General features: G+C 39.9%; 1 protein-coding gene across 1 annotated transcript in view; it reads left to right on the top strand.

Moving 5' to 3' along the window:
• Positions 1-24,347, top strand: part of lrp5 (low density lipoprotein receptor-related protein 5) — a 50,452-nt gene extending 26,105 nt beyond the window's left edge. Inside the window, exons 9-24 of the mRNA XM_057330160.1 lie at positions 11,492-11,708; positions 11,789-12,078; positions 12,626-12,852; positions 14,552-14,736; positions 14,823-15,146; positions 15,714-15,910; positions 16,012-16,214; positions 18,362-18,552; positions 19,620-19,829; positions 20,009-20,134; positions 20,251-20,487; positions 20,606-20,716; positions 21,125-21,355; positions 21,458-21,600; positions 21,713-21,810; positions 22,543-24,347. Of these exons, the coding sequence (XP_057186143.1) occupies positions 11,492-11,708; positions 11,789-12,078; positions 12,626-12,852; positions 14,552-14,736; positions 14,823-15,146; positions 15,714-15,910; positions 16,012-16,214; positions 18,362-18,552; positions 19,620-19,829; positions 20,009-20,134; positions 20,251-20,487; positions 20,606-20,716; positions 21,125-21,355; positions 21,458-21,600; positions 21,713-21,810; positions 22,543-22,804 (3,252 nt within the window). The 3' untranslated portion in view covers positions 22,805-24,347. The remainder of the gene's footprint in view (positions 1-11,491; positions 11,709-11,788; positions 12,079-12,625; positions 12,853-14,551; positions 14,737-14,822; positions 15,147-15,713; positions 15,911-16,011; positions 16,215-18,361; positions 18,553-19,619; positions 19,830-20,008; positions 20,135-20,250; positions 20,488-20,605; positions 20,717-21,124; positions 21,356-21,457; positions 21,601-21,712; positions 21,811-22,542) is intronic.
• Positions 24,348-26,890: the final 2,543 nt, after the last annotated feature.

Genomic DNA, 26,890 nt, shown 5'->3' with positions numbered 1-26,890 from the left:
CTCAAAATGACACTCAAACTTGTTTTCATTTACACCAAGTTCACAACCGTCTGACTACATGTAAGAACATCCAGGCACCTTTGAAATTGTGGTTAACCACCTGAAATGTCCTCACCTTCAGCATACGGACTTCCAGCTGGCGTTTCAGGTTCGTGGTGCGTTCTCTTTTACGTGCGATTGAAAGATCGCGCTTTTGAACGTGTGCCAACAACATCCTCTTTCATCTCTGGTCCCGCACTCCTGAAAGGAGGCCTGATTATTGCCGCTTGCATGAGAAGGTTTTTTGCTTAAACAGTAAGGGAATTGTGGGCATTCGCTTCTTTCTCTCTTTTCGCTTGTTTTTGCCTCTTTTCCGAGCAGCCCGCCCCTTTTCTACCCCTCCCCTTTGAACCTTTTAGAAGTTGCCGCAGACCCCCTTAATTCACCCCCTCAGTGTAGAGATGCTTAAGATAACTCGTTTGACTGATATGCCGTCCCTGCTGTAGAAAGTCCCCTGCTTTGTGGGGCAATTATGTAGATTCTGCTTTCACAGAGCCTTCTGTGGCCCCGATTGGAAAGTGCCATGGTGCCCTCTGGGTTCCCATAAAGGCAAATATGTAGAACAGAGTGAAGCAGAACTTGCACAAAACAGGAGGGCTTTTTTGGGGGGGTTGTCTCAAGCCGAGAACGAAGTGTTGTCGAGGACCTCAGTTTGTAAACTGGGTTAAGAGGAAGTCATAGATTAGTTTTTCAGTGCTTTAGAAATGTTTGGCATGGGTCAGATGATCAGCAGGTTGATCTAGATTTTATTTGTTTTCTTCTAGTAAAACAATTTTATCAGTGATTTTTTTTAAATTGGCCTGTAAAAACATGTCTTTTTTCTGTTGCAAAGTGTCGTGTGCTTTTTCATTTTGCTAGTCTTCAAACCAAGTTGATTCTAAAATTGTGTATTAATATAATAAATACCTGTTGTATATCCTATAACAGCTGAATGACTTGGACAAATAATTTTGTCTGTTCTCTGTTAAAATAGCACGTCAAGCAACGTTTTCTTTTTTCATTCCCTAAAAGTCTTAGTTCTTCACGATGAAGTCATTAGACTACAATGGATCCTGAAGTGCGTTTTGATGGACCTTCAGTATGGCAACACTGTGACAACAAAAAGCAACAGCTTGAAAGAGCGCTTTTATCTGATGCGAGGTGGCCCGGACCTCGTCCGCTGATGGATGCTGGCTAAAAACATAAGTGTGAAGAGGATCAATACTGCTTTTCTTTAAAGTCCCCCAAAGCGCTGATCTAATGGCCCTGGCACATTGTGGCCGGCAGGAGCCGTGAAACTTGATTTGCGCAGGGTTTTTTTCCATCAAGGGGCCTCTTTCTAAAACATTGGCCATGCTAATGATGGCTCCTTTGTCGGAGTAAGCGGCACATCTAGGGCCCATCAGAGCGAGGGCTGTTTCGATTTGGACGGTAGTGGTGGAATAAGCTGTTAAGAAGGGGCAGCTCTTTGGTCTGTTTATGTAGGGTTTGTGATGGATGTCTTGCATGGGTTTGGCGGACATCATGAGAACTTCTTTCCCAGGTGGATTGTAGACCAGTTACTGTACTTAATGAGGATGCTAAAACATTTTTTAGATCTTATGCTGAAGGAGGATAGAATTAAGAAACTTGGGTGTCGACAGCGCTCCAGACATATGGGGTGCAACTGTGCCCTGGGAGACCCGAGTTCGAGTCCCGGCTCGGCGTTCTTTCCCTCTCTCCTCATATAATTAATAATGGCAAAAAGCCCAAAAATATAACTAAAAATAAATAAACTTGGGTAATAGGGCTTGACTGTTTTTTAGTTGACTATAGACGTAATTGATTATGATGATTTGAATGCATTTAAATAATTTATATAAACATTTTCTTTTTTGATTGTTCCTCTAATAGCTAATTTTTAGAAAAGAAATAAAAAAATATATAAAAATATTTCAAGATCGTATAAACGTGTGTAAAAATTCATTCAGATTTTATTTTAAGCAATAATGCATCGTTACATCTAATCTGAGGTAGAACTTGGCCGGCAATATGTGGATCTTGTTTATTTGTCCTTTCCCTCATTCTGTAGTTGATGTTTGGACAGAAAAGGTGTTCCTCTGTAATGTATAACCGATGCCCGCTGTACAAGTCCAGCGAGTTGTCTCAGCTTTTGTTTTCTTAATAGAATTCTCCCAAATACAACAGAATTGCAAATTTGTGGCTCCGTTAAAAGTCAGGTTTTTCAAAGTGGGCCAAATCCAGCCAGTGGCAGTCCAAGCCAAACAGTCTTATGGTTAATTGCCTGGTAACAGTTTGTTGCTTTTGCTGGCTGTTTCACTACGAGCTCTTAAATTCTGATGTTTCAGGCTCCAAGGATACACGGTTTGACTTGAATTATAGGGGTATAAAAGACACCTGACGTTCGTAATATTTTCCATCTCCTGTGGCCAGTGCTGGGCACACAATCCAGCGATTCTTACACTCGCCCACTAATTTTGTTTGGGAAAACAAATACCCTCGAATTTAAGATCTTTACAGGCAAGCCGAGCGTTTGTTACACTTTGACGAAGACCAGAAAAGCTGTTGAAATGGCTCCTTAGCGTGATTAATTGGATGATATGTTACGTGTGGGAAAAGCGTTTTATGTGTGCTTTAACCGGGGGGGGGATGGTAGTAGAACCATTAGCTTTTGTTTGGAATATAGTGCTGGTTTTAATGCTCCCATGTGCTCCTTCTTTGAGACCTCCACAGTGTTATGAACTCGGAGACAACCCTGTTGGAAAAATAAAGGTTGCTTGGGTAGCTGTTTTGGAACATGGAAAATTTCTAGCTGTTCCAAGTTGGACATTAGATGGTCTAAGCTGGTAGACCACCTCAGACCAGCAGAAAACCACCACCCAGGTGGTCGAGCTGGTTTTGGAAAATGGTAGACGGTCAGTCAGCTAATGACCAACTTGGACCAACAACAAACCAGTTTCCATGTTCCGACATCTACAAACATCTACTTTTCCTTCAGATTTTCCAGCTCTCCTTCATTTCACTCGTCTGTATTTCTTCACTCGCTCACTTCGTCTCACATTACAAGTGAGCCTTGAGGCATGGTTAAAAGTGTGACCTGTGGCCCCCTCTGCTCGCTTTCACTCATGTCTCGTAATCGTCCCTGCTCCGTAGCTCCTCTGTTGCCACCACAGTCATTCTCATTTCCTTAGGGGACGCGCATCATCGTCCCACATCTGTCAGCGGGCGGGTGTTGAAGGGGGAAGTCGCCAGCGCTCCGCTCCTGTTCTGGAGACGTCCGCTGGTTAATAACGTGACACAGCAGAGGTTTTCCCCATTTTTTCTGCAGCAGCGTTGCGGTAATACGCCACCAGCAGCTGCCGACTCGTCTGCAAGCAATGTATCCCATATGTCCCCAGAGAAAACACATTGTTTCTGAATTTACAGCCAATTGAGATACAATTTCAACTTCCGGTCCAGTTAGACAAACCTCTGGATCTCAGGGGGCATAGCAGAGCAATACTTGGAAGAAAGATGGCATGCAAGATTTATTATAAGAGAGTTTTGCTGTTTGTTTTTCACAGCAATTACATCATATTGTTGAATTATTAGTAGGTTAAAAGAATGTTTTGTATAGACTTTTTTTGGCCGGCCTTTTTCAGAATTGCTTGTACAGTATATGTTAAATTACATTACCGGGTTCAGTTTTTGTATTGTTAGTGTAACCTCCCAAATGTATTCATGCCATTTTATTCCAGTAAAGAGTGCTGTAACACTGAGCCTGGTCTTGCATTTCACCAAAATTAAGATTTATATTTGTTTTCGGTGGCCAAAGAGAGAGAGTCTTTCATCTCATACTTCGAAACATTCGTTTTGTGTGCTCGGTGAGAAGAGAAATGATTCATAATATTGTTTCCACTGTTTTATTGCTGTTATATAAACGTAAATGTAGCATTCAGGAGCGTTTAGGTAAATTGACTACTTTTCTCAACACAGTTTGACCTTCTCATCTTACTCCTCTTTGTCAAAACATAAGAGCTCCGCTCCTCAAGTCTGGGCGTGTGAGTTCTCTCCCAAACTAAAAGGGTTGGCCATATGAAAGCATGCAAGATATCCACAGGATGTTGATGTTTTTATGTATGTTGGCGTGTTTACAAAATGAGTAAACAGGCATTTTTGAGAGGTTTGTCTTAAGATTTTTAAATGTAGAGGTGGCAGTGAAATGCAAACTATGGGTACTGTTTCGTTCATTTTGGTATTGTTTATTATGTCATTTTAAGTTAATTGAGTATGATTAATTATCGAAAAATACAATTAATCATGCTCCCATCATGCATCTCTTTCCTAGGCATCAGACTTCACCAGACGATGCTTACAGATTCAATTCAAGAAATTGGCTCATGTTCAATAATATGGGAATGAACAATGCAGTGACTTCTAAAACCTTTTTTGTACAAATAAAAATAAAATGTTTTGTAGTGTATTGAATGCTTATTAAAACTATGGATAATTAATTGCAATTTAATTGGATTAATTACATGTCGTAACGTGTAACTCGTGTGTTGGCCATGTTGACTGCTGTGAAAACTTTTTTACATTTTGTCCTAATATAAACTTAAGTGTCATTTAAATAGTTTTATTTTCTTATTGAATTTAGTGACGCATTTAATAACCAACATCATGCAATTTTTGATATCACTTTTTATCATAGGCGATCTAAAAATGGAGGCTTATAATAATGGATATCTGATTTTTTCCCACTGCTTAACCTGCTGATTCTTCTGCTTTGTGCTTTCTGTGAAGGCCACGGGAATGATAACTTCTCTCTCTGGGCTCCGGCAGCCCATGGGAGCCGCCTGCGCGCGGATGACTGCTAAAACGAGTCAATATTTTTGCAATTTCGCAACCGTCAACTCGCATCTTTCACTCGCTTTTTGATCCTCCAGCGTTTCTCATCGTGAACTTTCTCAGCATCCGTCTCCCCGAGTTCAATCGGAGTCTGGAACTGCAAGCGCAGCACCGGACGGAATGGACAGGCACGTGCGTCGGGCTCCGGGGTAAAGCCGAAAAGCAGAACGGCCGGTCATTGTGTTTGAATTAAGGCAGCGCTGTTCTTGGCCTGCACAAGCAAACAACAGATAAAAAGATAATATCATCCACAGATAAGTCGGCCTGTCAGAAGAGCCGGCCAAACCTCAGGTGAAAGCGTATGATGTTTCAAAGCTCGTGCAGAAATGGAAGGTTATTTTGCTGGATTTTACTCTCGAGTTGGGTAATTGAAAAAATATGGCGGTTGGCTCCTTGTGGCATTGGCATGGAGACGTTTGTATGCGTGTGTTTAATGTAAAGGTTTGACATTCACCGTCTGATCATTTTGGATTTCCAGAAAAGTCCAAGAAAAGTGGCAGCTATTAGCACAGCCTCCGCTTTGAAGCATCTGTGCGAGAAAATTTCAAAATTTGACAAAATTGAGATGAACCAGCCAACCTCAATAATTGACTAGTCGCCAGTTGGACGAGAAATTTGGTTTGCACTCACGCAAGGACTTCCACACATTTCAAATTTCTTTTTTTATTCTAAAATGACTTGGAGCACATGCAAAGAGATACAGAAAGCAAACGTGATGCATAAAACAGCCGGCGAACGTCAACCTCTACGAGTTTAACAACTTGGAGAGAAATGCTTTTTTGATGAGCTAAGCTTTCATTCGCTTGCGTCTGTTGTTTCTCTCATCCTCCTCAGCTCCGTTTACATCCGCCATGCCGTCGCTTCGGTCGCCGCCTTATTGAATTTGCTTGGCACCCTGGTGCCTGGACACTTTTTACAATCTGGCTTTGAAAAAAGCCCCCAGTGTCTTGACTTTTCGTCAGAATTAATGAGACTTTTGGGGGCTTTGTTTGGTTCGTTTTGTTACGTCTTTCCTCGTCAAAAATAGGGTTCGTACTCTGTATTCTCATCGCGCAATTCTCACTGAAGAGGAAAAAGCGCAACCCTCTTTTACATTAAATGGCCATGTCTAATCGCGTCTGTTAAAAATGAATAGCATTTTTTGTATGTGAGAAAAAAAGGCTCCCACTGAGAAGGGGAGCATCAAAGTTCAAGTTTTTGTGTTGCAATTTATTAGCCATCCTGTGAAGAAAGCTGCTTGCAGTGTGATATTTTGTGAAATTGAGCTATATCTGGGGACCAGGGTCCCAGAAAACCGCCTAAAACGCCCTAGCAACCATATGGCAATGACCCAGCAACCACTAAGAAAGTCCTGAAAGTTTGGTGGTGAGATCCTTAATGAAAATTAACCATGGTTTTATTATAGATAAAGTGTATTTTTTCTATTTTTTTACTTTTATTTTTATATATTTTTTGTAGGAACCAATGGTTAATTTCCCCGAAGGTTTTGCATGATAATGTTTTCTTTCTTATTAATAATTAATCTTTGTTTACTAGTATTCATAAAGTTTTAATTTTGTTATTTTTTAATTAAAATTGGGTCAGCATTTACTCACCCTCTTCTCATTTCGAACGTGTATGGCTTTTTCCGCAGAACACAAAAGAAGATATTTTGAAACATGTTGTTAACCGGCACCCATTCACCTTGTTCAGTCATTAACTTTCTTCAAAATATCTTCTTTTGTGTTCTGCGGCGGAATGAAACTCATACAGGTGAACTATCCATTCAAATGTCATTTTTGCTGACTTTATCTGCAAATATCTGTTTTGCAGTGTTTTGGCAAAAACCTTTGCGAAAAACCCTGGCCGATTTTCATATGAACTATAATTCGCTTACTTTGCGTGACAGAGTTGACGCAGTTTGCTGATTTTGTTTATTTTGTATTTGTTTACACTGTTAACTTGATCTCGAACACATGGCGTCTTCGTAAGCGTCTTCTGCCTGATTTTAGCACTGTTTCTAAACTGCATGTTTTCAGTACCCTCAGTTCGCTTTTGTGTGTTTGGGTGACCTCTGAGACCTGCACGGGTTTGGCGGGGTCTAAAGGGGCTTCGGCAGCTGGCCGCTCCTTAAGCACACACAGGAGTCTCTGTGCACTGGCAGCCATGCGTTTCTATACCCCTCACCTCCCCCATCTGCTTCCCCTCAATTCTCTTTCCCATCCCCCTTTTCCGAGACCTGGAGAGACCTTGCCGCAATCTGGGGGTCTCAAAATCGTTCAGTTGCAAACTTGGTCTCTTCATGGAGAACATGAGAGATCGGTGCCAGAGTGAAGGTTAAATTGGCATATATGGTTTTGCGAGAGCTTTGGTAACAAAGAATCAGTTTTTGTAGCAACTCCACCCCTTTCACTCAACGCCCCCGAAACAGCCGAGCAGGTTTGATTTTGTAGAAACGGGATTTCAAGAATGCTGATGGAACATTATGGATGGACGGAAGGGGTCAGTGCTAAAATGAAAAAAGCGTTGAACACTAAGCAGCAAAAGGGGAAACAGATGTCGGCAAGGTATGCCTTCCAATAAAACTCCTGATTACACAAATGGAAAAAAATTCCCACCTCGCTCCATTGCGGCATTGAGAACGTTGGGCCAAATATTGTTTTATGTCCTACTTTAAGACTGTATAAAGTACCTCATATTGTAAAAAATTGGTTTGATGCGAAAAGTTAGTCGTAAAAATGTAATTAAGCTTTGATGACGTTTAATGAACATTTACTTAAGTGATAGTTCCCCCAAAAATGAAAGTTCTGGCGTCATCATTTACTCACCCGCAAGTTGTTTCAAACCTGTATACAGTTCTTGGTTCTGTTGAACACAAAAGAAGATATTTTGAAGCGTGTGGGAAAGGTCTGGGGCTGACTACCATAGTAATTCTGTTTCCTGACCTGTTAGTTTACGAACAATCTTCCAAATATCTTTTTGTGCAATGTGTAACAATAAAATTGAGGTTTGAAGCAATTTGAGGCTGTGATGACGGAATGTTCGGGTGAACTATTCCTTTAACAATTTAAGTTTGTGAAATAAATCTCAAGATGGCTTTCAGAAAACGTCAAGAACTAGTGTTGTACCACCACTCGGCGTCGGAGCCATAGAAACACCATTTTGTTTGACAAGTCATGTGACGTCTCACCCCCCACTGGTTTCTGTCATTGTGGTGAAGTCAGATTTGCAGGCTGTGTAAAAAACGCTTTTGTCGTTTTCTAGGGCCCCTCCTCCACCGAGTTGTGGCTTTTCGAGAGACAGAAAGCGGATTTAAACTCGCGGTCTTATCACCCACCCTTATGAAAAAGTCAGGCAGTACCGTGGTAATACCACAGTACTTTGATAGAATACTTAGTGTTTACTCCAAGGAACATCATTGTATTACTTTCATACTGTCTGTTGCACATATACTGTTGTTTTACCATGATACTTTTGTTTAAGCGTGTACTTCCAAAAACACGGATAAGTACAAAAAACGACCACCATGGTAAAGCCCAGCTCATCACCTTCGTGAAATGCACTTCCAGAGGGCTGGCAAACATCTGTAAAACTCCATTTTAGACCGTCTGAGGCGTTTCTGCGTCTGGAGGAGTCGAAGAAAAAGCGCCATTGTGGTTTCGGCCCACTGTCTGTTTGTTAGCGTTCCTTCAGATTGTCAACACCTCTGCTGTCTGAGGAGAGAGGAGCCTTTCACCACGGCTTCGGTTTCCTCCGTTTCCCTTCCCCTCAGGTGTCAGGTCATGTAGTTCCAACACTTAACACCTCGATCCATCCACAAATCCATCTTGGTTACACCGGTTGGCTATGTCAGGAATGCAACGCTAGCGTGGTGTTTCGCACTGCCCGCTATATGCTATCTACTGCTATCTTTCTGTAGTATGAGAAATAGTATGATGTATGAAAGCATTTGGGTCACATGACCTCATTGTGTTGCGTTTAATTTGTAGGGTTGTGTTTTTTTAATAGTGAAAATAGTTGAAAATACTGCATAATGTGCATTATATACTGTAGTATGCATAGTATGGTTGTAATATTTTGAACACGGTGCTAGGTTCATCTGTCTTCCTCAAAGACAGAAAACGTTAGCGATGTGCTACCCAACTTCTTACAAGATTCCATCAAATTCCCAAAGACGCAAATTTTTTAATGCAGTTTAAATCCCACGTCTTCATACTTAGGAGAACAGTGTAATCTAGAAAACGCAGCCCCGAAATACAAAAATAAATAAATCGGGTGGACACCCCTCCCTGCCAGCCACTGGCAACCGCCCCGGTCCCCCCAGAGCCTCCCTCTCCGGTCCTCACAGGAAGGACTCGAGGTTGGGAAAGAAGTCTCACAGGAAGTCTTTGTTCGAAGAGCTACTTTACCCAGGAACAATATGCTGCATTAATACGCCTGTCACTCAATCCTGACCTGCTTGTTTGAGCGTTTATAATCTCATTTATCATTCAGAGAGAAGACGTGATGGAGTTAACTGTCACGGGTTTCTCTTGGCAAACAAAGACATCTGGCCTCAGGCGCTTGGAAAATAGTAAAAAAAAAGAAAACACGCGGAGGCTTTCTGCATTTCTTCGTTTCTAATTGCACAGGTATAGGATGACACGAACCCAACGGCTTTTGCAACATAAAAAGCGTGGATGCTTTCCAGAGATGACTTCATGATGACTTGTGTGTTCATTTATATGAGAAGTAATACATTTGTACAAACTGATTTTGTAAATGTTAGTTTTATCAATAATTGTTTATATGATTGTTTGCGTTTTCGTGTTTATATTTGGCATCCTTTTTCCCTTCTGTCTGACTTTTAGAATAAACAAGTGATCCATTTTTTTGTCTTGACCCACCAAATTGAGAACCGCTGGGTTGGGCGTTGAGTGTTGGCGAAATACGACGTAGCGTTTGAGGGCGGTCTGTTATTGATCATTCGCTGGCCTTCGGAATAGGACTGGGTAAAAGTTGGTAGGTTTGAGGTTGTTGCGCTTTTATTTTTTGCTGGTTTTCAGCTTTTTCCAGAATATATTTGATTAGGTAGGCAGCATTTACTGCAACTGACACCCGTTCGCCAAATGTGAAAAATGGAAAGCCGTCTATTTAGAGAGAGTGTGCTTTGAGGAGTAGTAATGTCAGGACGCTTTCCAGAAACAGTAATTGCAACCTTTTCAGAAACGAACCCAATTCCCTTCCCAGCAACCCACTCGCTTCAAACTCTTGTCTGTCACTTACTTCATCTCTCTCTCACTTTCTCCTTTTCTCTCTTTATCAGTCCCCCTTTCTCTCTCTCTTTTTTTATCTTAATTTTTTCCTTATTTACTTATTGTTTATGTTGTTGTGTAGTTGATTGTAAATAAAGTTTTAAAAAAAAGTATTTCCCACTCTCTGTCTCTCTCTCTCTCTCTCTCTCTCTCTAAATTCAGGCATGTTCTGGCTCCCCTCCCTATATCAGTTTGCTGTGTTTTTCTCCCTGTAACGCAACCTTCGTGTCTTATTTTGTCACGTTCACTCATTCAAATATGATACACTTGGCCGGGATCAGAATAATTGTGTAGCCTTTCAGCGGTGAAAGCACGTCGCTCATTCTGAACGAAGGGATTCAAAGTCATGCTCGAGCTTGCGTACTCTGTAATGACTTAAAATAGCTACTCTTCTGGCAGTTACATATTTGGTCATTTTTTTTCCACAATTGGGAAATCCTAGCTGGTTTGGATTAGGATACTGCAATTATGGCACTTCAAATATCTGAGCATTTGTAGATCTGTCCAATGGTGCATGTGGTGTACAGCTGTTTGGCAAGTGTAAACAGATCCACGATTTGTTCGTGTGTTTTCTGTTTTTGGCTGTTAATCGCAATTGATTGATCTGACCACCTACAATTTAACAATTGTCAATTAAGATTGACGGGATTTTTGCAACATATGCCAATTTTTTTAATGCCTCTAGGAAAGTGTAACTTCGCACGATTCCTTTTTTTACAGTGTTGCTATTATATGTAAATGAACAATGTTTACGGTTCTCTGTTATTTGGACCAAAAAATGCATGTTTATTTGACAGCTTTGAGTGTGAGGATTTAGATTTTTTTGCAACGTTGTAGCAATAAAAAGCAGGTTGTTATCGGCAAAATTAAGTAATAGCCGACATGTATAGTTAGTTTTTTCTTATATTTTGAACACATCAATGACAAAATATTTAGACTTAATACAACAACAATAATAATACATATTTTTATTATTATTGTTAATAATAACTATTATAACAATTATAAGAAAAATAATAATTGTTTGTTTATGTATTTGTTCATTTTTTATATATAAAAAATAAATAAACATATAGATAATAAAACAGTAACATTAAACCTGTTAGTTGATATTATTATAAATTCATTATGCAAAGTTGTTTTGCAATCCAAATGGTTTAGATAAAACTAAAAAAATCTATATTATCTGTATTATAAGTCAAACCGATATTCTCAATATTCCCTTTTTTAATCAGGATGTTTCTTGTGTATTTACATGTTGCTGAATTTCTGCCTTCGTCTGGCCTTTACCAAACATCCTATTTTGTCGGCAGGCAATAAATGTAGACGGCACCAATCGGATGACCATTCTGGAGGACAAACTGCCTCACATCTTCGGTTTCACTCTGTTGGGAGAGTATATCTACTGGACGGACTGGCAGCGGAGGAGCATCGAACGAGTTCACATCGCCAACGGCACCCGCGAGGTCATCATCGAGCAACTTCCTGACCTCATGGGCCTCAAAGCTACGAAGGTCACGGAAACCTATGGTAAGAAATCTCCCGTTAGATGCGTTTAAACCTTGATGAATGGACAAAAACCTAAAATGCGTCCCTGCTTATGTCATCAGGTACCAACGGCTGCGCAGAAAACAACGGCGGCTGCAGCCATCTGTGTTTCCATCGGCTGCAGGGTCTCAGCTGCGCCTGCCCCATGGGTCTGGAGCTCCTGAGTGACCTGCAGACGTGTGTGGTCCCAGAGGCCTTCCTGCTCTTTACCAACCGTGCGGATATCCGTAGCATCTCGCTGGGCACCAACAGCAATGACGTGCCCATCCCGCTCACCGGGGTCAAGGAGGCGTCCGCACTGGACTTTGATGTTTTGGAGAATAGAATCTACTGGACCGATGTTAGCACCAAGGTATGGAATGATACCGTGAATTTCCATGTTGTTTCAAGATGGTTTAACGTTGGTCAGTTTGAATTGTCTCTGTGATTAAGGATTGAGGTCAGCAACATATGCAGGGCTTTTAAACAAGGTTGTTTAGTTTTCAAAGTTCCTTACTCGCATACCTCAGGGTAATGGTCAATCAAGGATTACGAATCATTTAATCATTCATTTTTACCTCCGGATTGGATGATGATAAAGCAAAGCCGTCTCCTTCTAACCCAAAACATCTGTGGCTTAGATATTAAACGTCAACAGACAAGATTCCACTGTCTTCTATCGTGAGGAATAGATCCAGCAAAGTCCAACATATTTTATCTCAAGAGCTTTACAGCCGCCCGTGGTCAGACTGTCTTTTTGGATTTGGTCACAATTACATTTTGTAATATGGTTTCAAAGTACCATTACCTTCCCTCATAAAACAACATGGACAGGTTGAGCGAGACCTTGTATTTCCATATTTCATAGAAGACATTTCGTTATTTATTTCGTTTTTTTTCATCATTATGTTTTTGTGCAGACTATCAGTAGAGCCTTTATGAATGGCAGTTCGGTGGAACCAGTGATCGAGTTTGGTCTGGACTATCCTGAGGGCATGGCCGTAGATTGGATGGGTCGAAACCTTTATTGGGCTGACACCGGTACCAACCGCATCGAGGTGGCTCGCCTGGACGGCCAGTACCGACAAGTGCTGGTCTGCAAAGACCTGGATAACCCACGTTCTCTAGCGCTGGATCCAGCCAGCGGGTATGTCTACTGGATTACAAGTACTCAATTCTGTCATCATTTATTCACCCTCATGTCATTCAAAATCTGTATATGACTGTTTCCTCTGTGGAACACTTTGAGAAATGTCTCAGTGGGTTTGTGGCTATATCATGGAAGTCAAATATATCCATCCTATTAATTTTCTATATTTGAAGTGTTTGGTTCCAAAATGAGATGACTCAGTTTTTAATTTTTTTCCAAAAACATTTTTTGTATTGTGCATTCCAATGAATATCAATCAAACTGCAGTTGGTTTGTTTTGATTTAAGCCATAATAACAAACATCATAAAAACATGATAACATAATAAAAAACTTGTAAAAATGGAGTTATCTCATTTTGGAACCAAGCTCTTCATTTGTAGACGGGTGTGGCAAAAAGTTAATTTCGGCCTCTCGCATGCCATTTTTAGCCCAGTGCCTGCCATCTTGAATCTATTCGCATGCTTTGGTTAAACATAGCCCTCTGGATGTGTGCTAAATTTTAATTGCAGCTAGTTTTAATATCTAATCTACATTAAAAGCTCTCATACAGACACACTCATCACTATCCCTGCGTCTCTGCGGGGCATCAAGTTGAGTATGTGTGACGGAGAGCAAGTGGCAACATGCCACGAGTCCTGAATGTGGCTGAGAGTAGTGAAGTCATGTCCTCCAGCACCCATCAGGCATTCCTGTGGCTTATGAAGCACGACTCTCTCTGATAGCCAACACATTCTTCAGCATTGTTTCTTCTCACCTTCACAGAGAGAAGTGTTGACTTTTAGCCCATTGGTGTAAATGGTTGAGAGATCAGATAAATGCATTTTATTCTTGTTTTACCAGATGAGGGGGAAAAGTAACATTTGAATTGTTTAGTGCAGACAGGAAGTGGAGCAGAAGGCATTCGACTGTCGTGTCTGTGATGGACACATGATATTGTGATTTTCTGTCTGTCTTTTTTGCTTGCTTGCTTTTTTGCATTCTGATTTTTTCTTTTTTTTTCTTTTTCTTTTTTTGTTCCTTTCATTTCTTTCTGTGTTTTCTTTCTTGCTGGCTTTCTCGCATTCTGTTCTTTCTGTTTTATTTTTTTGTTTTTCATCATATTTTTTCTCTTTCTTTCCTCTTTGTTCATTCAATCTTTCCTTCCATCCATCCATCCATCCATCCATCCATCCATCCATCCATCCATCCATTTTTTTACTTCATTCTTGCGGTCTCCTTTCTTTCTTTCTTTCTTTCTTTCTTTCTTTCTTTCTTTCTTTCTTTCTTTCTTTCTTTCTTTCTTTCTTTCTTTCTTTCTTTCTTTCTTTCTTTCTTTCTTTCTTTCTTTCTTTCTTTCTTTCTTTCTTTCTTTCTTTCTTTCTTTCTTTCTTTCTTTCTTTCTTTCTTTCTCTTCATAATTTTTTTCTCTTTACTTCCTCTTTTCATTCATTTATTCATTAGTTTCTTATTTATTTCCTTTGTTCTAGCAGTCAGTTTCTTTTTTCAATGAATGCTGTCTTAATACAGAACACATATTTGCGATTTTCTATAAGTATTAAATATTTATTTAAAGATTATTTTCTAACATTTTATTTTACATATATTTTAATGACTAAATATAAAATAATAATATTACGATAATTTTTAAAAAGTTTTATTAATATTTTTCTTATATATGGGGTCAGTTAATCTTGTGTACATGATTCGGGTTTCCAGGTACATGTACTGGACTGAATGGGGAGGTCGACCCAGGATCGCCCGTGCTCACATGGACGGCAGTAACATTGTGACGCTGGTGGACAAAGTGGGCCGAGCCAACGGGCTCACCATCGACTACATCGACCAACGTCTTTACTGGACAGATCTGGACACCTGCATGATCGAATCGACAAACATGCAAGGTAACCAACTATTCTCCTTGCAAATCATCCCAAATGCCTATTTACTTGACATTGCCATAAGAAATATCTTCTTCATTCATTCTCAGGTTTGCAGAGAGAGATCGTGGCGGACGATCTTCCTCATCCTTTCGGTTTGACCCAGTACCGTGACTACATCTACTGGACGGACTGGAACCTGCGCAGCATCGAGCGAGCGGACAAGCGCAGTGGGTTGAACCGCACAGTGGTGCAGGGCCATCTAGAATATGTCATGGACATCCTGGTTTTTCACTCCTCCAGACAAAATGGCTCCAACGAGTGTTCGCAAAACAACGGACACTGCGCACACCTCTGCCTAGCGTCACCCTCAGGAGCCCAGTGTCGCTGTGCTTCACACTACACCCTTGAGGCGAATGGACTCAACTGCAGCTGTAAGTTTACACGTCCAACCATCTCCATATAAGTGCTTACCTTAGATGTATACACGGACAGTTATTTCCAAATAAGGGCTTTCTGCACAACAGTCGTGTGTCCTCAAAAATGTTGAACATTTGTGGCTTTTAGGGGCAAAGAAATCTAGGGCCTCTCAACCATAACGTTCAATTGGTTCCCCAGACGTTACAATGAATAATAGCGTCAAAGATATAGTTGGCAGGTTGGCACTCCTTTAGAAAACAATGGCTTCTGGCCATGCAAAACTCAGTCATATGCATTTAATTCCTTATAAGCTTAAAAATTACGGAACTTGATTTGAAGAGCGGGCCATGAAGAAGCCAGGAAACATTTGGCAAAGAGTTCTTGGCAACACTCCCGCTTTTTCATTTCGTCCATGTTCTTTCTTGGTCTTCCGGGAATGTCTGATTGCGCTGAGTTTGATGATTGCATTAAAAGTTAGTCATGACCTTCACCTTCTCGTAAACGGTATGAAATCGAATAAGGAGTGCCAGACGCTGACCTGCGTTCTTACATTTGTCGCCTCCTCTTGCTTTGCTCAACAGCGCCCTCTAGCTTCCTGCTCTTCAGCCAGAAGAGCTCCATCAGTCGAATAGTCCTGGGAGAACAAAGTCCAGACATGATTCTGCCCATCCACGTTATGAAGAATCTGCGTGCCATCAGCTTCGACCCCCTGGAGAGGTTGGTGTACTGGGTGGACGGGAGACAGAACATCCGGAGGGCTCGAGATGACGGCACTCAGGTAACTGTTAAACCAATGCCCATTGAACTTGGACTTTACGTGATACCAGGCTCATAAAGATCATAGATTACCCATTATAGTCTTATTTACGATTTCTCCAGGCATCTACTGTGATGACACCAACCAACCTCCATCCAAAGCAGCCCCACGATTTGAGTCTAGACCCCTACAGCCGCACTGTCTACTGGACCTGCGAGGCCACCAACACCATCAACATCCATCGCATGGATGGGCACGTCATCGGAGAGGTCCTGAAGGATGATGGGGACAAACCACGTGCTATTGTGGTGAATGCTGAGAAAGGGTAAGAAACACATAGATAATGTATAAAGTTTTTAGTTGCAATGAATGCAATATAAATGTCAACAAAACGTGACACGGGTAAAGCAGATTCAGATAAAGTCATTGTGAAAGTAAAATGCCATTGCAGCAATGCAACAATGTGACACATTTTAGAAGGTAACAAATAATAATTGAGTTCAGAATGTAGAGCTATTCATCAGGAATTTATTGGGTCATAAATAGAGTCCTTTTCTTCCCAGAATAAAGTTGATATGAGTTTGCTGATACAATGTGTACATAGCTGTTTGGCTATTTTGTTCGTGTTTATGTAGTAGCCTTGGTGATCTAAGTGATGTTAGTAAAGAAAGAAAGCTGGCACAAGTTATTACATGTGGATAAATGAAAAAGGATGACCAATACAAACAGGGCACAATAAGCTAATCAATGTGTATTTAGAAAGTAAATAGGGTGATTTTTGATTCAGTGTTGGCTCGAAACTAAATCAAAACGCTTTTAAAACGTATTAAAAACATTTCATTTCCTCCAAAAAACCAACACCAGGTGTGTATTGATATATTGTGGACTTACGGTGCAGAACTGGATTCTCTAATTACGGGGCACTACGCCATTGCTTTCGTATTGTTGAAAAACTTTAATTCCAGCCAGACGTTTTCAACAGCAGATATGTGGAACAGATGGCTCGCTGTGGTCCCCAAGCTGCCGCGTTTGCTAGCCGCTCGACTGTTTGCAGGCGTTGCTGTATTTACTGTAATTGTGCGTCCCATTGTTAGCGTGACCGTCATCGGTGGGTTTTCTATTTGCATCTTTCCAACACAAAATGGTTCGGTTGGGGCAGAGGGAACCTATCCTATGATTGTGCCAAAGCAGACAAATGACAAAAACAGTCATGTTATATTCGTGTTTCTTATTTAGCCTTGTGGGGTTTCTTTTCGAAATAGATCTAATTGTTTTTGAGATGTTTCGGTAGATATTTTCTTTCGCACATAATTGTTTGTTTTGTGTTTTTTAGTCTCACGTTTTACCTCGAGATAGATCTTATTGGTTTAAAAGGTTTTTGAAGAGAATACGCTCGTTTTTTTGGTCTGTTGGTGTTCATTTTTTGTTTTTAGTACCGCATTTTATCCCTCGATTGTTCTTGTTATCCTGCTTTGTTTATGAGATATCTCAATAGAATCAACATGTTTCGCCTGTTATGTCTGTAATGGCACATTTTTGTGTTTTAGATAATTGATAATCTACTCGGTCTGAAAAGATCTGATAAAGGAAAAGTTTGTTTCGTTTTTTTAGTACAGGACTTGGACTGCTTTTGATTAGTTGTGTGTGATTTGTTTTGCGTATTCTATGCACCTGGATCCAAAACTGTCGGAACTTGATCAAAAGATTTATTGGCAAAAGTCCTTGAAAATCAGATTTAATGTGTTTGTTTTGTTTTAAAGAAGTGCTGTTTGTAGTCAGTTTACCAACCTTTTCAGATGGTAAAAGATCAAAACAATACCTTCAAAGAATCCAGCATGAGGTTTTGTTTTGCAGGTGTAAATTATAATGCACAATATACTCTGTTCTGTGTAGTGAAGTCAGATGCAGAATGCATAACCTATTAGTAAGTCTTTTAATCCTTTAGCCAAACTTTTTCTTTTAACTTCAAGTACAGGGAGCATGTCAAATATAATGTATATCCCTTAAATGTCTCCCATAGGAGTAGCCGGGTTGTTTTTGAAGTGGCTTGATCTGGTGCTGTAATATTTCATCAAATTTCTGACTCTCAGATGATGTATTGGCAGATATGTTGATATGGCCGTTCTATTTTTTTTTCTTTTAACTCAACAAAATTGCTAGCAGATGCAAATAGTGGGTTTTCCAGACATCAACTGAAAACAGTGAAGCAAGCCCACCTTGGAGATTTATCACAAACTGGCCGCAGACATAACATTAGGACAGCTTTTGTGATGTGTAAAAAAGAAAGATATACAAGATTTTTCACATGCAGTCAAAACGGATGCACGACAGTTTTTTTGCACTGTTAAGTAATGCGTGCAGCATCCGGCTGATGTTTGAAATAATGTGAACATAATTTTTATTCAGTGTAATCTTATATGTCGTTTTTTTACTGGGGAAATATTTAACCCTCAAATCTCTTTATTCGGACAGGTACATGTACTTTACCACAGTACAGGATCGCTCGGCTAAAATAGAAGGTGCATCTTTGGATGGAACAGAGCGTGAATCTCTTTTCACGACCGGACTGATCCGGCCCGTAGCCCTGGCTCTGGACAACAAGCTGGGCAAACTATTTTGGGTGGATGCCGACCTGAAACGCATTGAAAGCAGCGACCTGTCTGGTAAATATCAGTTTAACACATTGTTGCTGCACATCTAATAATAACAGATAAGATATATATCTGATCAAATAAGTATCTAAATAGGCGTTGATTTATATAACAGCACAATTGAAAATGCATAATAAATTGTACTTTTATATGCCTATAAAGGTTTGCTGTAAAAGATTTGCGTCCCAGTAAAAACTAAATGTATAACTTTAGGAGGAATATGCAGTAAATTAATAGAATAATATAGCAGTTGTTTTATGATGTTGTATCGGAGAGTCATGATGGAGGGCTTAGAAAAACAGATTTCTGTAATTCAACTTGATGCTAGTCGTTTATTTTGAAGACCAATTTTGATGTCAAAACGTTTCCAAAAATATTAGATGGTTTTCCAGTTCATATTCACACGCGAGCATTTTAAATATACGTGACATGGAATATTGATGCTCAGTATGTTTTGATTCTTTGTGACTCTTGTTTTTCTCTTGTCTTATATTGTATTGCCATGGGCAAATTGATTGTAATTGTTTCTGTAAAATTCTGGAACGCATTTTTACTGACTGCTAACCTCTCCATTGAAACGCTGATCTTTTAAACATGTCAAGCTACAGCGTACAGGTCACATCCCCATTTCTCAGGCACAATTTATATATACAATGGTCCAGTCCAAACTAATCACAACAGTATAGGATGTCTTAACATCATCTGTACATTGACGTTTCAAGGAAACATACATTTTAGCATACTTATTCATAATCCTCTTCATTTCTGTATCTATTTCCTAGACCTTCAAAGGTTATTTAAGTTTCTTCTTCACACAAAATCACTGGTTTGTCTGATGTCTCCTATTGCATTCTTGACAATGGGCTTCCGGGCAGCAAAGCCTCCCCATATGCTCAGCTCTGATGTTTGATGTTTGCATGAGACAGATCATTGCACCTTAAGCTTGGGCTAATCTTTTTACGCAACAGCATCCCCCTCCTCAGCCAAATGACCAACAACACAAAGCCGAATAGATTAGATAGTCGAAGATTTGCCATGTGAAAACCTGAGCATAATGATGTTCTCCATTTGCTTCTCAGGGGCCAATCGGATCGTTCTCCAGGACTCCAACATCCTGCAGCCCGTGGGCCTGACGGTCTTGGGCGATCACCTGTACTGGATTGACAGACAGCAGCAGATGATCGAGCGTGTTGATAAGCTGAACGGAGAGAAGAGAACCCGCATTCAGGGCCGGATCCAGTTTCTTACCGGCATCCATGCGGTCGAGTACATGGAACCAGAAGAGTTTGGTAAGTTTGTGTTTGTTAGTCCTGCTCTCTCCAAACAATAAATAACCACAACAACATCTCTCTAAACACAAAGAAACTGTAGCAAGAATCATTTTAGCAACACAGTAATTATTAAAGACATTTTAATTTGAATGTTGATTGGTTGATAACTGCTTTATTTATGATGTCTCGACTTACAGCATCTCACCCTTGTTCCTGTGACAACGGAGGCTGCTCTCACATCTGCATCGCTAAGGGAGACGGGACACCACGCTGCTCGTGTCCCATGCACCTGGTCCTGCTACAAAATCTGCTTAGCTGTGGAGGTAAATGTCACTCATTTATACATATCTGTTTAAAAAAACATAGTGCCGTATTCTCTGTTCACCTTTTTGTTTAGCAAATGCACACGCAATGTCATATTTACCCACAATCTCCTTAGAACCTCCCACCTGCTCTAGCGAGCAGTTCACCTGTGCCACCGGCGAGATCGACTGCATCCCCATGGCGTGGCGGTGCGACGGCATCGCGGAGTGCGCGGACAACAGCGATGAGATGAACTGCCCTATCTGCTCCGGCCTCCAGTTCCAGTGCGACAAAGGCCAGTGCGTGGACGCTCAGCTGCGGTGCAACGGAGAACCCGACTGCGCAGACGGCTCTGACGAGCAGGATTGCGAGAGTATGTCTGGCTGTTCTGCAATTTGAACTTGAATTAAATATTTGTATTATATAAATATTTATTTATATTTATTTATATAAGTTAACATTCTGATGTATTTTTGTCTTTTTCCCATCAGCCATTTGTATGCCCAATCAGTTCCGATGTGGCAACAGCCAGTGTATCCTGAAAAAACAACAATGCGACTCATTCCCAGACTGCGCAGACAACTCCGATGAGCTCTTCTGTGGTACGTTTACCAAACTATACCACGTTAAACCATACCAGACCAAAAATCATCATCAGCTCCTTTGTACTGTAGATAATGTTTGACCCTAAAGGAAAATTTTGTCATCATTTGCTCACCCTTCGTTTTGGGTCACCATTGACTCCCACTGTAGGACAAAAGACTACAATGGGAGTCAATGGTGACCCAAAACAGCTTAGTTACCAAATTAATTAAAATATCTTTATTTGTGTTCAGCACAACAAAGAAATGTATACAGGTTTGTAACAACTGAAGAGTGAGCAAATGATGACCAAATTTTCATTTTGGGGTGAACATTTCCTTTAAATCCCATCATTTCTTGTCTTAGTTTGTTGTCTTATGGTTTCGAGACATCATTCTTATTTCACTTCATCTAACATGTCTGTACAGATTTCACGACCCCCAACGATCTCCCTCGGCACACCAGCACCATCGGGCCCGTCATCGGCATCATCCTCTCTGTGTTTGTGATGGGTGGCATGTGTTTCGTGTGCCAGAGAGTCGTGTGTCGCCATTACAAGGGCTCCAATGGAGGCTTTCCACATGAGTATATCAGCGGGACCCCTCACGTCCCCCTTAACTTCATAGCGCCCACGAACTCGCAACACGGCACTTTCACAGGTAAAGGTCTGCCATTACATTAATAAACGACTTCTCAGATGGTGCCGTAAGGAGTTTGGTGTGGGTGCTGAGTCTCTCTCTCTCTCTCTGTGTGTGTGACAGGTATATCCTGTGGGAAGTCTATGATGAGTTCAATGAGTCTCATGGGCAGTAGTAGCAGTGGGGCGCCTCTTTACGACAGGAACCATGTAACGGGAGCTTCCTCCAGTAGCTCGTCCAGCACCAAAGGAGCGTTTTACCCACAGGTACTGCAGTGGTCATGGGTTTATCTCTGTTTGTTATGCTTTGAGTACATTGTAATCTGATCTGGTTTGTTGTGACTAATGTTGTATTTTTTTTATTCTATTCTGTGTATAGATTCTCAACCCTCCTCCGTCGCCAGCAACAGATCGCTCGCTTTACAATGCAGAAGTGTTTTATTCCTCCAACAGTCCATCCACAACTCGGTCTTACAGGTGAGAGAGCGCTAGCGACTGAGAGAGCAAGAGAACAGGAAAGATGAATGGATAGAGTGAGAGTTGGATGGATGGATGATAAAGCAAGAAAGAGGCAGATGTATGAATGAAGCGAGAAGGATGGAAGGAGCGAGAGAGCGAGATTGATGGATGGATGGACTGAGATAAAGAGGATGGATGGATGGATAATAGATGAAATGAGAAAAAGAGATGGATGGATGGATGGATAATAGATGGAATGAGAAAGACAAATGGATGATATATAAATGGATAGATAGAGAAACAGAGATGGGTGACAGATGAATGGTTAGATGGATTGAGATAAAGAGATGGTTAGATAGAGTGAGAAAATGGTAGATGGGTGGAGTGAAAATAAGATGGAGGGATGGAGAAAGATGGATGGATGTATTGAGATAGAGATGGGAGGATGATAGATAGAGTGAAAAAGATGGATGGGTGATAGATGGAGTGGGATGGATAGATGATATATGAAGTGAGATGGATGGATGGATGGATGGATGGATGGATGGATAATAGATGAAATGAGAAAAAGAGATGGAGTGACAAAAAGATGGATAGATGCATGGTTGGATGGATGAAAGATTGAGTGAAAAAACGTTTGATGGATAGATGGAGTAAGAAAGAATGGATGGATGGTTGATAGATGGAGTAAGAAAGAGAGATGAGTCACTATATAACTGATCATATTCTCTGCATATTTTGTCCCGTCAGGCCTTACATGATGCGAGGGGTCGCACCCCCCACCACCCCCTGTAGCACAGACGTGTGCGACAGCGACTACACCACCAGCCGCTGGAAAAGCAATAAGTACTACATGGACCTCAATTCAGACTCTGACCCCTACCCCCCACCCCCCACTCCACGGAGCCAATACATGTCAGCGGAGGAGAGCTGCCCTCCCTCGCCCTCCACGGAACGCAGCTACTTCCACCTGTGTCCCCCGCCACCCTCGCCCTGCACGGACTCCTCATGACACCTGGCAAGCAGCCACGCCTTGTACATAGTTTTAAATAGTCCAAACAAAGATTCTATTTTATTCTTTTCCACACGCTCGTTCGAGAAACATTTCAGATCGCCGGGGGAGAACGGGGAGATGCTTTTAAGCATATTCGCAAACGGAAAGTTGGAACAGTTTTGGCACGACTTGCGCGTTTTATTAAAAGTGTTTTAAAAAGGCTCTTTGTGCCCCCCATGAGCTTTGCAATACGTGAGTCTGTTAAATATCAACTTAAACGCAAACGTCCCTGTTTCAGGATGGTTCAAATAATCTTTTTTTGAGATTGCTCTGAAGTAGTATCAAACCAAATCGTCAACAAACACCAAAACAAGATGCTGCAATGGAGTTGTACATATGTGTAATTAGATAAATAATAATTGTTTTTCGTAATGGCCATGAGGTGTTGTTTTGATTCTATTCTATGTGAAAAGGATACGATTCCAAGCGTGTGTTTGGTTTGTCCTGTTTACCAAAAGTGTGTCTGCTGCTATTGTACATATATCTTTTACTGTAAATAATAATGAATGAAACAGCCAGCTTAAACATGTTTGTTTATAATGAAACTGACCATAGACCATTATATAATTGTTTTAATTCTCATGCTGTTGATCTCATTGCAAAGATCTTTAGTTGTGTATAGTCGTATCTGATTATACATGTGAAATTATTTTGAAGGAGTGAACGTACTTTCTGCGAGACTGATACTGTCTGGTTTCAGCTTCTGTCTTAAAGCGACAGTAACCAAACCTGAATGCAAGATCTCGCGTACTGAACTATTTAAAAAAGTGAAATGAAATAAGAATAATGTTACACTAAGCTATGATTTTAACACTTGGTAAATTGTACCATAATACTATGGTAAGAAAACTTTACTTTGTAATTTATCAAACAAGCGGTTTAGAAAAGTGTTTTGGGTTTTGTTTTTAGGGAAGGTGACAAATTCAACCATTTCCCCATATTTCCTCATAAACAGTACGTTGTTTATTCAGGTGAAAACATGTCTTGGAGCACATTTATGTCTGTTTGATCAAAATGGTCTAGAATTGTATTTTAATTTTGTTGGCAAATTAAGCACTTAACAAAATGACTCTTGCGTTAAGACTAGATTTGAATTAGATGTAGAAAAAAAATGAGATCAGCTGTATGATTAAGTGAGTTTCATTTTAACTCGAACTGATTGTTTTTACAATAATTCATGTAACGGTGTCTTTTAATGCAAAAAATAGATCCCATAAAAACAATAGTTTATCTATAAAATTCTATATAGATCAGCATTAAAACTATTATAACCCTTAAGGTCGTGGTAACGCGTCATCCGATTGTGACTGAATTGCGTTTGTTTGGATTTTATACCACTTTGGTTTGAACCTGTATAAATCAAACCATCCACTCACACTGGGGGCTTTTTGCTCTTCAGTGCACCATCAAATCTGTGTTTTGTGTACAAATGCCTCATATAATGCACACTTGTGACAATTTTTGTATCAAAAGCATTTTTATATAATAAAGGTTTTATTTTAAGAAATGTGCAGGTTTTTTGTTTGTTTACTTATTTGAATGCAGGTTGTAACAATATGAATGTATACAGACAGTGGCCTAGTGGGTAAAACTCTGCTCTAAAACGTGTATATCCATAGGGGCATTTAACAATATTTTTTACCTTTGGTTGCTGGCTAGGTTACTTGTAGTAGTTACTTTTGCAATGCAAAGGTCATGGGTTCGATCCTAGGGTTCACACTGACTCGGGGTCTGCCATCTGCTTAATAAGGAACTCTAGGATGCGCTTTATCGTGAATAAATAACGGCTGAAGGACAAACCTTTGATTTATTTCCCATAAAGCACTCGTCTCAAATAGCCTATCCTATTGATTTTATAAAACGGTTACCGCACAATACAAATATTAAAGCCAAACAATATATGCAGCTTTCAAAAAGTAAAACCACTTAAAGCTTTTCTTCCGCTGTAAAAAAAATAGTCCCTGGTCGAATGTGAACAGTTTCGTTTACGTTGCGCAGTCGTAAAGTGCAGCTGTCATAGCTCTGCTTTATAAATCACAGCTATTAACAAATTACTATCAAAGGACTGGAACTAACCGTTTAATAAATGTAAATACTAGGCCAGTTAGTATTCAAAAACACTACAGAGCTCCTACCAGAGCAGTGAACTGATCTTATTTAATGTAGAGCTACGTGATCCAAGGTAGTAAATGAAAGATGTGTCGGACCACTGTCAGGGGTAAGACGACATTTTGTCATCTGCTGCCATCATGTGGTTTAAAACGGGAATCAAACATCCCTCACTAGATGTATTGAAAATTGAATTTGGATTATATGAATTTTAATGTTTTAGTCTGACTGTGATATTTAATATTCACGTGAATTTCATGAAATGTTCAATTCGTTTGTAAGCTGTAAAAAAATAAAAGTCTTCAAAATAAAAGTCTTTTTTGGATCATGAAGACTTTTGTGACATTGTTTTAATGAGAATAATGCATAATTATTTACCCCAAAACTTCACAAATTATTCACAAATTGTCATTTTGGTAATACAAAATCAATTTTATAACAAAGAAAAGCATGAAAAACATGCTGTCTGTATAATTTTGTTCACAACACACAACATTTAAAATTGAACTATAGGCTTATTAAATTTACAATTTGATAATGTATGATTATTAGTTTCCTTAATTGCAATATTTTCGTTTTAGATTTGTTTATATGTGTGTTTTCCACTTTCCATGCAACTCTAGTAATATTATTATTAACTTTCTGTGTATTTAAATTAAAATACGATTTGACAACAAAACATGATTTGCTTTGATTCCATCAAAGTTGACCCCCTGAAAAATATAATATAATAAACATATTTTAAAACTTAAATGTCTGTCAGTGCGTAAACAGTTATCAAAAGTGACTTCATACGTGGGTCCAAAAATGAGGCCATGAAACTAGTCAAAAACAGCAGCTGAGAGCTAAACGTACATTCCCTGATTCTCATTTTTCATCTTGAAGAGCTGTGTTCACACTTGACAGAAGTGAACACATGTTACTGGGCCGAAGGGGGAAGGGAATATCAACACCCCTCCGTGTATCCATCTGTCTCTCTTTGTTTCTGATCGGTGTAATAGAGGAGCTAAAATGATGAAAGGCACATGAGAACATGCTTACACATGTCAGGAGCTGAGAGGAAAGTGTAGCAGGACTGCTGTATGTTGGGTCTTGTGCTAAAATATGTACAAACGTGTGTATTTGTGTGTGAAGAAGAGCTCTTTTCAATTTACAACCTATAAGAAAACATTTGTGAATTTAATTGAATGATTTTTTTGTCTGTATTTATTACCTTTTCTCTTGATTTGTTTTTTATTTTATTGATTAAATGCAATTGTTATTACAAATGCTATAAAAAAATCTTATTTGTATTATGCACAGCAAACCATTTCTGGTACAGCTATGTACTTCTTTAAATAAATGTTAAAGACAAAAGATGCAAAGCTCTTAAAAAATGAGAGTCGTTTTACAAATGAGTCCCAGACAGTATACTGTATAAATGCAAAAGGACATAAAAGGATCAACAATATGATAACTGCCTTTTTCTGGTGAGAGATGACATAAGAACACATCTTTGCATGGCTCCAGGGGCCTCAAAGCATCTGAACCTTAGTCTGCACGATTTCCATGACATAATCTGTGATTAGAAGAGGCAGAATTATGTTAGGCAATCCTATGCACAAACGTTGGATTTTTCAAAATTGCTGTCCACATGTTTCATGGTTTTGGTCATAGAAAACCCACATGTCCGTGGCAGTCCTTAATCAGAAACACTGTGCAAGCGTAGGCTTGATTTGACACATGTGTAACACATTAATTCTGGCTGCTTTTACTCTTATGAGGAGAATCCGCTGCAGGTTTTGTTATTTTATGGTACTGCATGACATAGGAAACATCAAAACTATATCAACACACGAAATAGATCTTGTCTGAATTACACCTTTCATCAACTGTAACAGATTCGTTCCACAGCCTGACTCCTTGAATTTATGCATCACATTTAACAAAAGGGTC

This window comes from Triplophysa rosa, linkage group LG3, assembly GCF_024868665.1.
Source record: "Triplophysa rosa linkage group LG3, Trosa_1v2, whole genome shotgun sequence".
NCBI classification, from domain to species: Eukaryota; Metazoa; Chordata; class Actinopteri; order Cypriniformes; family Nemacheilidae; genus Triplophysa; species Triplophysa rosa.
This window is presented reverse-complemented; position numbering and strand designations above follow the sequence as displayed.